Raw genomic sequence first — 13,565 nt, forward strand, 5'->3', positions numbered from 1 at the left:
GGAAGAAGTTAATAGCAAGTGCAGTTACTCTGAATCAACTAAGAGTTACAAAAGAAGCAACTCATATGTATTTGGTTACAGCTGCTCTGAAGAATATTATGGCAAAAGTCAAACTGAAGCTTGACATAACTTACCTAATTCTAGGACATCTTTCATCTGGTCTTCTTTATAGCAAGTGGATGTTGGAGACTTCCTACATTAAAATTAATCAAAAAATGAATGACCAAATGTTTACTTTTAATGAGAAAAGTTGTTTAAATAAACAAGAATAAATATGGAGGGTGCCCACACAAAGATATAAAATTTTTATGTGCATGTATATATATATGTATATATGTGTATGTATATGTATGTATATGTGTATATATGTATATATACATACACACACGGGGGGTTGTGGAGAGAGATAATAAAAGGTGCAGATAGATAAAAAAAAACTATTCAATGGCTTCACCTTTAGCTTTTAAAAGGTTCTATACAAAGGAGATCTGTCTCACTAACATTTTTGTATAAAGAAATAAATGGTGTTAGAGCAAAAACATTTTCAGTGGAAGAAAGCTAAGCTTTGGGAGTTTATGAGGAAAAGTAGTCAGTACAGAGCAATACACTGCAACTGATTCAGGATTTCAGTTCTGTTTCAACATCAGTTTCATTTCATTTCTGTGGTTTCAATTTATGTCAGGTCCTGCAAGCTCATACACAGGGGCAGACTTTATACTGCCCTGAACTTCAGGTGAGGATATTCATGTATATGTGACTGTCTCTGAGTTCAAAGGATCAGGACAGAAAAGAAAATTTACATTCCTGATGGGGATCAGGATGAGATTCAAGTTAAGTCACTAAACTACTTGAAATATGCAAATAATATAAGTGGAAATAGGTGTTAGACTGGCTTCCTTTACCAGGGTAATTTTTTAAGCCACTAATAGGTAGCAGTTGTTCAACTGCCCTTGTAATTTAACTGTTTATTACATAAATTACAGGTTAAAGATTCATATAAACAACTACTAAAAGGACTAAGTATTTATATTTGGCTGTGAAGTCAGAACTTAAAAATAGAATGTTAGATTTTCGGAGATGAGATGGATTTAGTCTTCCTGTTGAATTTGTACCAAAATGAATTCAGAAAGAAAAGTTTCAAATAACTACTGTAAAAAGATGGTCTTTTTTTTTTTCAAAAGAGCAATATTGCATCATTGGCCTTTGCTTTGGAAAAAAGGTATTGCACTGCAGTCCTTTCAAAAATAGTATGGAATCATTTGCTCAGAAACATTATTTGTATGCACGGTATTATTATAGCAACAACTGCTGTCATATCAAATACTTTCCATTAACTTAATTTCCTTTTTCACTGTGTGAAAGATGAATAAAAACAGAACAGACATATCACACTCAGGACTTTTTCAGTTTAAAAGCATTTTGGCACCTTTCTCACTGATAATCTTCAATACTGTAAGAAAAGAAACACTTCTCTTTTTCTCTATAAACAAGTTAAAGGATTTATACAATGAAAAGTGGATGGCCATAATTCAGAAAAGATAGAATGGAAAAGAATCACCCATGTTACTAGGGACTTGAGGGAAAAATTAATAGGATGCCCAGCAGGCCAATATAAACAAGAGTATTGAGAGCAAATTTTTATAGTGGCATAAGTACTATTGAGCTCTCACTTAACAGTACTTTTAATGTGATATAGAGTTTAATATAGTTGACTGTGGTAAATTTTAAACTGCAATTAGATCTCCCCTTGCTTTTTGCTAATGAATTTCAGCTGAGATTTCCTTCTGCTAGCTACTTGCTAGTATTTTTCATCTCTCCTGGTGAGGCAGTCTCAATGACACTAAATTTGCCAATGAAATGTTTTTCAGACAAGTACTCATGTCACTTAACTGCACTTAGACATAACCACAGCCCACATTTTTATTTTGTCTGAGATTGCATACTATTGTCTCTTGTTTCCTAGAGCATAATGTGTTTCTTCCTAGGTAAACCTAGTTTTGCAAAAACAGAGCTCTTAACACTTAAGAATGCAGCACTACAGGTTACAGCATCCTATTTGGCCTCAGTTGCTCCTTTGGAAGAGCTTGGGTCTCCTATAGGTACTGTATCATATCTCCTGGCCTCATTAGGTACCTTGGATACCTTAGAGTCTCAAATAGCACTATATGCCTATGTTTAGGCATGCAGATCACTCCCTGCATCAAATTAGCACCCTTGATTCATTATTGTTCCAAACACTTCTCCTTGGTAGTGTTTGATCTGAAAAGATCTATAAATGAAAATAAAGTCAACTATGGTACAATTCATGTATAGCTCACCTGGCACCAGTTTTTGTATTATTGCTTTCTGTAAAGTCTGTAAGATCTTAGTTCTACACTCATTCCAGGAAGAACCAAGCCCAGGATGCAAAGTGCTTTGAATTCTCAAGGCACAAGGAAATTCCCATCAAGCCAAGGAAAGTGCTAACATCAAAGATTGATGTAGGGTGTTTTCTGGTTAAGTGGGGTATTTTTGCAGGTGTAGGTTCCATCCTTGAGGGGAACTTGTGTTTCTCAAAACACTGGCAGGACATTTATTGCAATTTCCATTTCAGCAGATGGTTACCGTTCCAGGAAAATTTATTGTACCAGTAAAACCATACAGTTAGAATACTGAGGAAGGGGGAAGTCATCTGTCATGGCAGAAAAATGGGACAGGAAGAAAATATGTTTCATTATAAACATACTATACAGTACTTTCTCTAAATATTTGAACATTCCTATCTGATCTTCATGCATTGCAGAAATCTAAATTTACACAGAATAGCTGAACTCGCAGAGAAAGCACTTCTCGGCACAATAATGTATGTACATTCCACTATTTCCTATTTATACTACCATACACAAGAGGTCAAACAAACAAAGGGGCTTAAAAAATAAACACTGATCATCAGTGGCTTTAAAATGACTGTATTGGGAAAACTTATTTTCACTGCCTGATTTCAACAGCTTTTCTACTGGACATATATCTTTTCTGCATAACAATTTAATGTCAGAATGATGCCTAGAAGTCGCAATGCAATCCTCTGGTCTTGTGCTGTTATGCCATATATAGACATACATGACATTCTTGTTATAGTGAGTAAGATCTGGAGAGTAGGTAAGAAAAAAATTAAACTCGGTTACTATTTGCAAAAGGGTAAATAAGGTCATTTTATGCAATGCAGCTTGCCACTGCTTTGGGGCAAAGTTATAAAAACAGAATTATTAAGAGCAATTGTAAAGATGCAAAGGAAATTATCATAATCAATAGCAAGCAATACATTTCTATGGAAAAAAGACCTTGTCGAGAAGATTTAACACAAATTCTGATATGCTTGCAAGTCTAGCTGACAAAGGTAACAGAGCTCATACACTTAATTTCTCCGAACTTCCTTTTAGTTAAGACCTGCATCTGACTTGATTGGCACATTAACAGTATGAAAAATTAATTCATGAACAGATGGCTCATTGACAGATATAAAAAAGGTAAATGAAAAACTTGGCATTGAAAGAATCATTTCTAATAAGCTCACACACGAATCTGTGTTTGTCCTGCTGAATTTTATTATCTGTAGTGACAATTCAGGAGAAAATTACACCTTTGCTGAGAAGGTTTGCATATGAAAAAAATACAATGATGATCATGGGTTGAGCTGAACTGCATGATGAGTTGGGCTCACCTGAACAGAATGCTTTCTCATAGGCAATGAATGAATATGAATAGTAACCAGACTTAATATAAGAAAAGTGTAGCTCCTTTATTCATACTGTACTCTGTCAATGATTTTTCGGTGCAATGCCCCCACACTGGAATTTTCAAGGAGCACAGTACCACTCATGTGAACCGATCACTACATTCAGCAACTCAAAACAGTTACCAGCAAAATAAACAAGTATCAGTAAAATAAAACAGGGATCTAAAATGCCATTAAATAAAGACACTTACAGGACACCAGCTAAGAGACACTACATAAAGCATTGAGAAGGGTTCCCAGGCTTCAACACTCAATCAGTTTACATCAGCGGAGGTGAATACAACCCTCCGTTCTGTTTGTCATACATGAAGTACCCACTCTGTTTGGTTTTGGCTCTCAATTTTCAGGTCATTTATTTTTAAGGTTGTGGAATTTTCGTGGCCTTACATTTCCTGTCTGAAACCTCAGATTTTTAACAGATCAAACCACTGTAATCTGACAGATTTTAGCAAAATAAATTATCTTCCTGAAAGCTAATATCAAGTGTTAAATTGGAAGAAGACAAAAGCTTACAATGAGAAGTGTGGTAGTTCTCTTATCTCATTTTATTATAAAAAAAAAGGTGAATACAGGTAACAGCCTATTGGTGAGCACTCATACTGCAGAGAGAGATTTCACCTCCTGGTAAAGTAATCTGAGGGAGAGTGACAGGGGGACAAAAATTCCTTGTGCTACCTGCAAACAACTGATTGTTTTTAAGGAGCAGGGAATTTCTTATACTGCTTCCTACTGTGCTCCCCCCGATGCTCGTATGTAGACACAGTGGAAGGAAATGGTACGAAGCTGTACTAGTGAAACAAGTTGTATACTGCCTGATCTTGCTTTACATTTGAGAAGATCTAAAGTCCCTCTACGTTTGCATGAACAAGGCAAATTCTCAATTGACTGAATGCATTTTAGGCAATGGGCTGGACCTTTCCAGTTTTATATCCTTTCCAAAAATAAAGAAATGATACAAAAACCATTTGTCATTTCCAGTAATTGCAAAGTACTTCTTCCTATGGAGTGCTGGAAAAATACTAAAAGGGCAAATGGCAGCACACACAGATGTTATGTCGAAGGCTCTGATGCCATAAATCCATTGGCACAAGGCAAAAGTCACAACAGTTTATTACTTTTATTTTAGGTTCTTTTTTCCGGTTCAAGCATTATGTTATAAAAAAGGTGTTATGCAACTCCAGATACTTGAAGATTTTCACTACTGAGTGATTTGGCAACCACAATCTCTCTCTCTTTTTGTATATGGTCTAGTTAAATCCATATTCCCCAAAGATGACCCTGTTTTGTTTGACAGTCATTTTTCTGATTGCCAATTGCAAGAGTCAAATAAAGACTTACTCCCCGGCTAGCAGCTGAGCACACTCCAGGAGGGTTTAGTTAGTCTCTCAGGGAAGGTGCCAACTGCACTATTCTTACTGTGCTTCCTGCCTACAAAGCCACAACGAAGCATTGACGAAAGCTTGAAATGACGTCATGTGCTTCTTCGTGTGGCTTCCGGATGATGCCTGGTGCTACGCACAGATCACAAACAGACAAAGCTGGAAGGAAACATGCAAAGGTAGTTTAGTATTAGGCTGCTCCAACTCTGCATTCCTTTTCATTCTTTCATCTGAAATGTTGCACTCTGACTAAACTCCTATTTCCTAGAAATGCCACCATTGCCAAATATATCCTCTTCCTCTCATAGTGGGAAAAATTTAATTAATTCCTCAGACATTGCTCATACACACTGCATGTCACTGAGTGTGCTGGCATATACTGAAACCAGTTGGGGTTTTCTCGCTGATTTTAAACAGGCTCTAGTTTATAAAAATATGGCCAACTGAGCTTGGACAATAGGCTATTCTGAGTTCACAGAATAGGCTATCGAAGTGATAAGTACATTTAGGAACTGCTCAACACCTCACAGGTTCAAAACCTTATTATTTACCAAAATATCAGATACTGTTTTAGACAAAGCAATCTCATCTGACACACTGGTTCTACATATAACTGTAAAATATTACAGCCACTAGGCAAACAGTACAGAATTCACTATTCTTAGAAAGCCTATTTTTACACCAAAATGCAGAGTAGAAAAGACTGTAGCCAATCATAACTGTTGAGTGAATAACATACATTACATAACTTTGCTGGAATTATTTTTCCTTTGATTTGGAATTTCAATTTTATTTAAAAAATACCATTAAAACTGGAATGTTGATTAGTATTCTTTATTAAATCTGACTTGCATATATTAACCTTCATTAGGCACTGTATTTTCCTGTTTCAGTGATAGTCCATATTTAAAAGAGGGCAGCTGTTTTGGCTCTGTTATTTTCATCATGAGTTCAGAATCACAGAATAGCTGAGGTCGGAAGGGGCTTCTGGAGCTCACCTAGTCCAACCCTCTGCTCAGAGCAGGTTCAACTACAGCAAGCTGCTCAAGGCCATGTCCAAGTCATGTTTTGAGTATCTCCAAGGATGGAGACACCACAGACTCCCTGAGCAACCTGTTCCAGCACTTCCACCTTCACAGGAAAAAATTCCTTGATCACCTGTGTCAGGAAGATAACATCAGTGCAGTCCAGAAACCTCCTGGATTGCTTGTGCTCTGCTTTGTTGCTTATGCTGAGAGAGGGAACAGCAAATCCTGCTCTAGACTTGCTCAGAAACTCATGGTCAACATGCTCTGCCAATGTTCTAATGTAAATCGGCACAGCTTGTGGCCATGAATGATGCAGGATAAAAATGTGTGAGAGGATCCTGGCAGTTTTAGGCATCCAGCCATGTATAACTGACAGGTATAGGCTTGGTCCTCACATAGAAAATAAGCCTGTTTATCCCTGTTAATAGCAGAAAGCATGAATGACCATAACACTTTCAAAATACTATTTTGAAAGTCTCAGATATATAAAAGAATACAAAAAAACTGCATATATTTCTAAAGGACTTAAAGGATTTCTTTGCAGAAGATCAGTATTTTTTTCTCCTCCAAAGATCTCCTAGCTTCATAAAAATGAATTTTCAGGGACTTTTTGTTGGAACATATGAAAGTGAAAAGGCAGGAATTTTCAGTAACACAATGGGTCCACCTGTACTGGTCTCCATTCAGGATGAAGAAAGCCATAGGTGGTTCAGAAAGCAAAGTAAAGCCATTCACTCCTTGTCAGTCTCACATAGAAATGCCCGGAGTTGCAGGGAGGTACCTTTTCTATAGGAACACATTGCCTTACCACAGAAGATTAGACTGACTTCATAACTATATTATAAAAGCCATTTTGGAGGAAAACAGACCAAAACACTGAGGAGACATTTTGCATTCAACGTGCTTGAAATTTAAAGTAAGAAGGCATATGCCTGTGATAAACTGCATTGACAAATGTGCTAATGTGATTTTATAATGCTGAGAATCATGCCATGAGCAGCAGGTGACTCTTCTTACTCTGTATTAGTGAGAGTCACGGTGTGACAAAGTTAGAGCAGTCCTTAAATACAAATCAATAAAACCTAAGAGAAGAACAAGAGCAAAATTTCAGAGCAGGAAAGATAAAAATACAACAAGATGATACAAGTTTTAGACAAAAAATGCCTAAAGGTACATGAAAAATATTTAGAAGTGTTTTAACAGAGGCAATTATGTAGCAAGGAACAGAAAGATCAGTCAAAAATCAACTTCAGCTATGAATAACAGGGCAGAAAAAAAGCAAATGCAAGGTGAATATAAGGAAAAATTCTTAAGACTAAGGACTGCTAGACACTGGAATATATTCTCAGGGGAGAGGTGTCACTTGAGTCATTTAAGACTGGACTAGACAAAACCCTGGAAAAAGTATTACAGCAAATATATATATAGTAATGAATAATCTGCCATAGAAACAAATGACCTTAAAAGGTCTTTTCCATCTGTAATTTCTAAGATTCTGTGAAATATGAGTAATGTTCCACTAAGGAACTTGGTATCTATGGCAATTCACTAACCCTACCCTATTTGTGTTAGAATGCCGAGCACTGCTAGAAAAAGGCTTATTAACAAATAATGAGTGATATTTTGGGAACTACTGAAGAGTGCCCAGCTAAGGTGAACTCAGTTGAGAGACTATTGCAGGAAGAGAAATCCTGGCTCTGAAATCACAGGCACTTGCTTTCCTGGTGGTGGAGACGAAGTGCATCAGTGATACTTAGGTTTTGGTTGGAAAAGGCATCCTAAGCCAAGCTACACAGTCATAAAACAGTCCCTACTGTCTGAAATATCCATCTGTACTGGCAGACTTCTGAAAGGAAACCACTAGCTCACATTCAGTTTGTAGCCAAGACTGATGGCAAGGTAAAGGAGCGTACGGCAGATGCAATAAGAACTAACGGATAAGTAGGGTGATCGTTCACAATGAAAGGATGAGTGGAGAAACAGTTATCTTCCTTGCTCCTGAAACTGTATTATAGATCTCTGCCTTTGGACAGTGGGATCTACTACTATACCTTTTGCTCACTAGTAGCAGGAGGAAATTTTTGTTCTGATGTAATGATATTTCCGTTTCTTTTTGCCTTTCTGATAGCCATCCCCTTTTAGTTTCTATGAATTGGCAAGATATCCTTAACTTCAGGTCCTGATTGCTAAGCCCTTTTGTTCCTTTGGGTCTTCGATTCTAGTTTTACACTTTTTTTCTTCTTTCATTGCTCTAGTTTCTATGCTTTTTTTCTTGGAATTGGAGGTGGGAGGGTGGTTGGCTTTATACATGAAAACTCGAAGTTAAAACATAGCAATATCTTCTTAACTACCAGAAGTGAAACTGAGGTCTACAGATAGTATCTGCACATCTAACTCAGCATAAGGTGGTTCCACTACACTGCAGAACTGCCCAGTCAGAATGCAGCTGGCCAGCTCAGATTTTCTCATTTAGAAACTATTCAGCTGAGAACTGAAGGGTTACTACATCACTACCACACCTTACATTGACAGAATTAACAGGCATGGAGAATTAGGAGAGCACTTCAGAGGCTGCATAAGCAACAACTGCAACATGTCTCTGTAGCTTACACAAAAGCACTGTTTCTCAACTGCTGTGGTTTTGCTTGTATTTCTCCAATTTTGTTTGCTCAAGCCATGAAACATGGGGAAATCTTGACCTTTTAACACCATTTAGCCTTACCAAATAACTCATTATTCACCACAGTTTCTCTGGAAAAGCAACAGAAAGATTTTAATCCAATCAACTTCAGGAGATATTTATTTTATCTCAGTGCCTAAATATCATGGATTCCATTCCACTATAGACCCTCACTCTTCATTCTGTGTGCTCAGTTTAGTGGTAAATACTTCCTTCGTGTAGGGGATTCAGAATTACAGAATTCAGAGAATCACAGAATGGTTGAGGTTGGAAGGGACCTCTGGAAGTCATCTCATCCAACCCCCTGCTCAAGGAAGGGTTGACCCCACCATAAGGTATTAAACATGGCAGAGAACCTTTCCTCGCTGCCATTCAAGGCTCTGCCCAGTTTAAAAGACTCAGGAAAATCTTTTAATACTTTGCTACCTTTGATCTGAATATGTTCCTTCAACATTGTCTCTCCCAAGCTCCTGTGGAACCAGAAGCACTTTAACAAAATCATGACTACAGATACGGCCACTTTTTAGTTGGAATCTTGGATCACTCACTTGAATTGTGCACTTTTAAACATAATCTTTTATTCCCCTGAAAACTGCAAAATAAAAAAAATTTAAAAGTAGTGAGTCATCCACATTTTGCTTGCGCCTTGCACACAACTAACACTAATATGAGGAACAAGGACTCAACAAAAAGGAGAAGAGTGAGAAATACTCCTTTGAGAATGAATATAAACAACAGCATCAAAATGACCTGAAAGGATAGTGGGATATCAAATTCTCCACTGAAGTGGCACTGAGACATAAATGTCACTTTTAATTTGTGAAATTGGTATGAAGGAGCATGGAGGAATTACTGACATAATTCTTTACACATGTGTGTGTAGTTTGGTATCAATATGAAAATATTGGACTATGTATTTGTCTCCATATGTTCTTGGAGAAACATTTTTTATTTCTTTAAAATGGAAGGTTCTACAGTAAAATAATAGGACTGCTGCATACATTGTATTAGTTTATACAACAAGAAAACTCATCAACAATCTACCTTTGTATGATAAAGTCACATAGGAAAGTATCACAAACTGATTCACTGTTAATTACTTCTGCTGCATGATTTATCTGTCAAAGCAAACCCTTACCTTTCCTTATTTACTTCATATATGCTTGACTTTACTAGTGTTACATAGTTTAGGCAGAAAAGAAGAAATTTACTGTGGCTGCAGAAGCACTAGATCTAAACTATTAAAAGCTAAAGCCATGGAATATGAAAAATCAGACATCCAACTCCTGAGAAAAGTAAGTTTAAAATTCAGATTGAAATACTGTCCTTGTAATGACTTCCTGTACCTAGAGCTTCCAGGGGCCAGCACGGTTACCATTACCAACACAACAACATATACGGTACAATAAACAAAACAAGTTCTGCATCCACAGGGTGGTGATAAATAGCTCCTTTTCAAACTGGCAACCTGACACAAGTGGGGTCCCCCAGGGATCGTTACTGGGCCCAATACTGTTACATATCTTTAGAAGTGATCTGTAGGATGGGATCAAGTGTACCCTGATGAAGTTTGCTGATGATACCAAATAAGTGGGGAAGTGGGCCCTGCAGAAAGGAGAGCCACCCTGAAGGAAGACCTGGATAGGGTGGAAGAGTGGGCTAACAAGAACCTTAACAAGTTCAACAAAAACAAGTGTAAGGTCTTGCACCTGGGAAATATAATCCAGGAGTGCAGCACAGCCTGGGATATACCCGGCTGAGGAGCAGCTCTGTGGAAAAGAACCTGGGGGTCCTGGTGGACAAGGTCAGTATGAGTAAACAGTGAGCTGCAGCAGCAAAGAAAGCCAACAGGATACTGGGTTGCATCAACAAAGGCATCACCAGCAGAGATAAAGCAGGCATTATCCCACTCTACTCGGCATTTGCCAGGCCACACCTAGAGTATTGTGTTCAGTTTTGGTCCCCACTATACAAGAAAGATGTGGACAGGCTGGAGAGGGTCCAGAGGAGGGCCACAAAGATGGTCAAAGGACTCAGAAGCCTGCCATAGGAGGAAAGGCTGAGAGAACTGGGTTTGTTCAGCCTTGAGAAGAGAAAGCTTAGGGGAGACCTTATCACCATGTTCCAGCATTTAAAGGGTGGATACAAGGCTGGAGCACCTCCCCTATGAGGACAGGTTGAGAAAGTTGGGGTTGTTCAGCCTGGAGAAGAGAAGGGTCTGGGGAGATCTTATAGCTGCCTTCTAGTGATTAAAGGGGGCCTACAGGAGAGATGGGGAGGGACTCTTTATCAGGGAAAGTAGTGATAGGATGAGGGGTAACGGTTTTAAACTGAAAGAGGGTAGATTTAGATTAGATAGAAGGAATAATTTTTTTACTGTGAGAGTGGTGAGACACTGGAACAGGTTGCCCAGAGAAGCTGTGGCTGCCCCCTCCCTGGCAGTGTTCAAGGCCAGGTTGGACAGGGCTTTGAGCAACCTGGTCTAGTGGAAGGTGTCCCTGCCCATGGCAGTGGGGTTGGAACTAGTGATCTTCAAGGTCCCTTCCAACCCAAACCAGTCTATGATTCTATTCTATGAGTCTATTGACAATATGTCTGCATGAGGATCAACATTAAGTATGGCAAATACTGAAAAAATAACAAGAAGTTTTCTATTAAAAGTCAGCATTTTATTACAGTTATGAGCAATTAGGTAGTAACTGCAGTTAAGCACTGGCCTTTTAAACCATCACTAGAGTTACCAGAATTTGAAAGCAGATGCTCTCAGCAGTAGCAGTTCAATGAACAAGGAAAGACTACATCAGTATTATTAGTCTCCATTTGATTGATTCACTAACTTGATTCCATTTTCCTAAAAAGAAACAAGGAAATGAAGCAATAGCAATGCAAAGAAATGAATTTGCTTATTTTTTTCCTATTTGTGGTGGGTGTGTTGGCCTGTAATTTTGGATAACTTAGTGCTCACTCTTGAACTGCATGGCCTCTTTGCAGGTAAGCATTTAATTTGTGTCATCACAGAAATCCAAATGCCTCCTCACTGTCAAATAGCAAAATGGTATCTATCTGAACAAAGACAGAGCCTCCAATTCTTAATGAGGACAAACTTTTATGTGAAATATGGTACTCAGAGATCTAACTTCATGTTGTTACTCTAAGACTGAAATACCAAGTCACAAATTTGGCCTCTTGACCCAGTTACCCTCCCGCACACACTTCATGCAATAGCTAAGAATGAGATAGTTGATGAAAAAAAAGCACAATCATTTCTTTCATTAAAACATGTGAGTCAAAATACTGTGGATCTGTATTTCCCCAGGATATTTTTATAGATAGGTATTTTTGCCCACTCAGTTCGTAAGCATTTATCTGATAACATTCAGCTTGCCTTTTGAAGCATCGCAGTGGTTTTGCTTCATTTTTTTCTCATATGTAGACAATGGACGCCTGTAGCCTGTATGCAACAATAGCATTTTTTGCACATGAGAAGAGAAAATGAAAAAGTACAGCAAATGGAAGGAAAAATAAGTTTTGTCTTTAGTTTTCTATGGAAAACAAATACAGAATTGCAGATGCCTGTGAATGAAGTAGCTGTGATTAGTCCTATATAGATTTTCAGCTACTCATCTAAATATTTAGACTAGCATTTAGAGGCGTCAGGTAGCAGTAACAGAGAATGGAAGACGATCCAGACAAATATCTGCTCCTACATTGTAATTTTTCATGCCTCAAAATGCTCAAGCACTCTAGCCAAATCCAGAAAGGTTCTCAAACACTGCAGGGTTTGGCCAAAGGGATATAAAATCTTGCAAGAGCCAGGCCTTATATCGTAATGGTCTATGTTTATTTGGAGTCTCACTTCCACTCTCTGTTACTTCCACTTAACTTCAGGAGTATCAGCAGTCCTGCTGATCTGAGTGAGAGTTTTCAGGAGCTCAGAGCTCAGCATGAATTCAAATGCTCTACTGGCTTTAACTCAAATCATCTGGCAGGAATGTCCCCGTTTTGCTTTGGAAACAGATTACATGGACTCTTCTTAGGAAATAGCTCCCTCTGCTGTTCTTGCTGAAACCAAACCAGTCCTTTGAAGGAACGAAACTATTTCAAACCACTTACTACGGCAACGGAGCACAGTACCGCAGTATATTGCACAAAATGGCGCACTGGTGCAGTCCTCTTTCAGTCCAACTTCTCTTTTTCCGCTCACTCCAGAACTACTGCATAAGGTCAGGAAGTGTCAGCACATCCAACTACAGCTCAGTGAAGTTAGTACAAGATTTCTGGGTCACGGTCTTCCCAAATAATTTTATCTAGTTCAATATGCTTCTGACACTCATAAATAATGTACTATATATTCAATGATTACCAAGTAATACACTTACTCTCCTCAGCTTTGTTGGGGAGCTGTCAAAAGCCCACTGAAGCTGTATTCTCTATCTGAATTAATGCTGAGCATGAAGTAATAAACCATCCTGAAACCAGAAAGGATGAAGTTGTAGGTTAGCACTAACTTACATGCTCTGTCAAGCTATACGAAACAGGAGTTGTATGGAGTCAGATCCCATTGCTTCTGCTTCCACAGTGACTTATGAGCTGGCTCTCTGCATTCACACAGAGTAATGCAAGACTTAATAAATCCTTCTGGAAGCAGAATATCAAAGGTGGATCTGCAGGCACCACTTCAGCAACAGCTGGACTTGTATTGC

General features: G+C 38.3%; 1 protein-coding gene across 2 annotated transcripts in view; it reads right to left on the reverse strand.

Annotated features, from left to right (window-relative positions):
* The window catches only part of MINDY4 (MINDY lysine 48 deubiquitinase 4), an 85,025-nt gene that overhangs the window by 58,327 nt on the left and 13,133 nt on the right, over window positions 1–13,565 (reverse strand). For both annotated transcript variants that reach the window (XM_074830652.1, XM_074830642.1), the window contains exon 6: window positions 135–193. In XM_074830652.1, the coding sequence (XP_074686753.1) occupies window positions 135–193 (59 nt within the window). The remainder of the gene's footprint in view (window positions 1–134; window positions 194–13,565) is intronic.

This window comes from Strix aluco, chromosome 1, assembly GCF_031877795.1.
Source record: "Strix aluco isolate bStrAlu1 chromosome 1, bStrAlu1.hap1, whole genome shotgun sequence".
Taxonomy (NCBI): domain Eukaryota; kingdom Metazoa; phylum Chordata; class Aves; order Strigiformes; family Strigidae; genus Strix; species Strix aluco.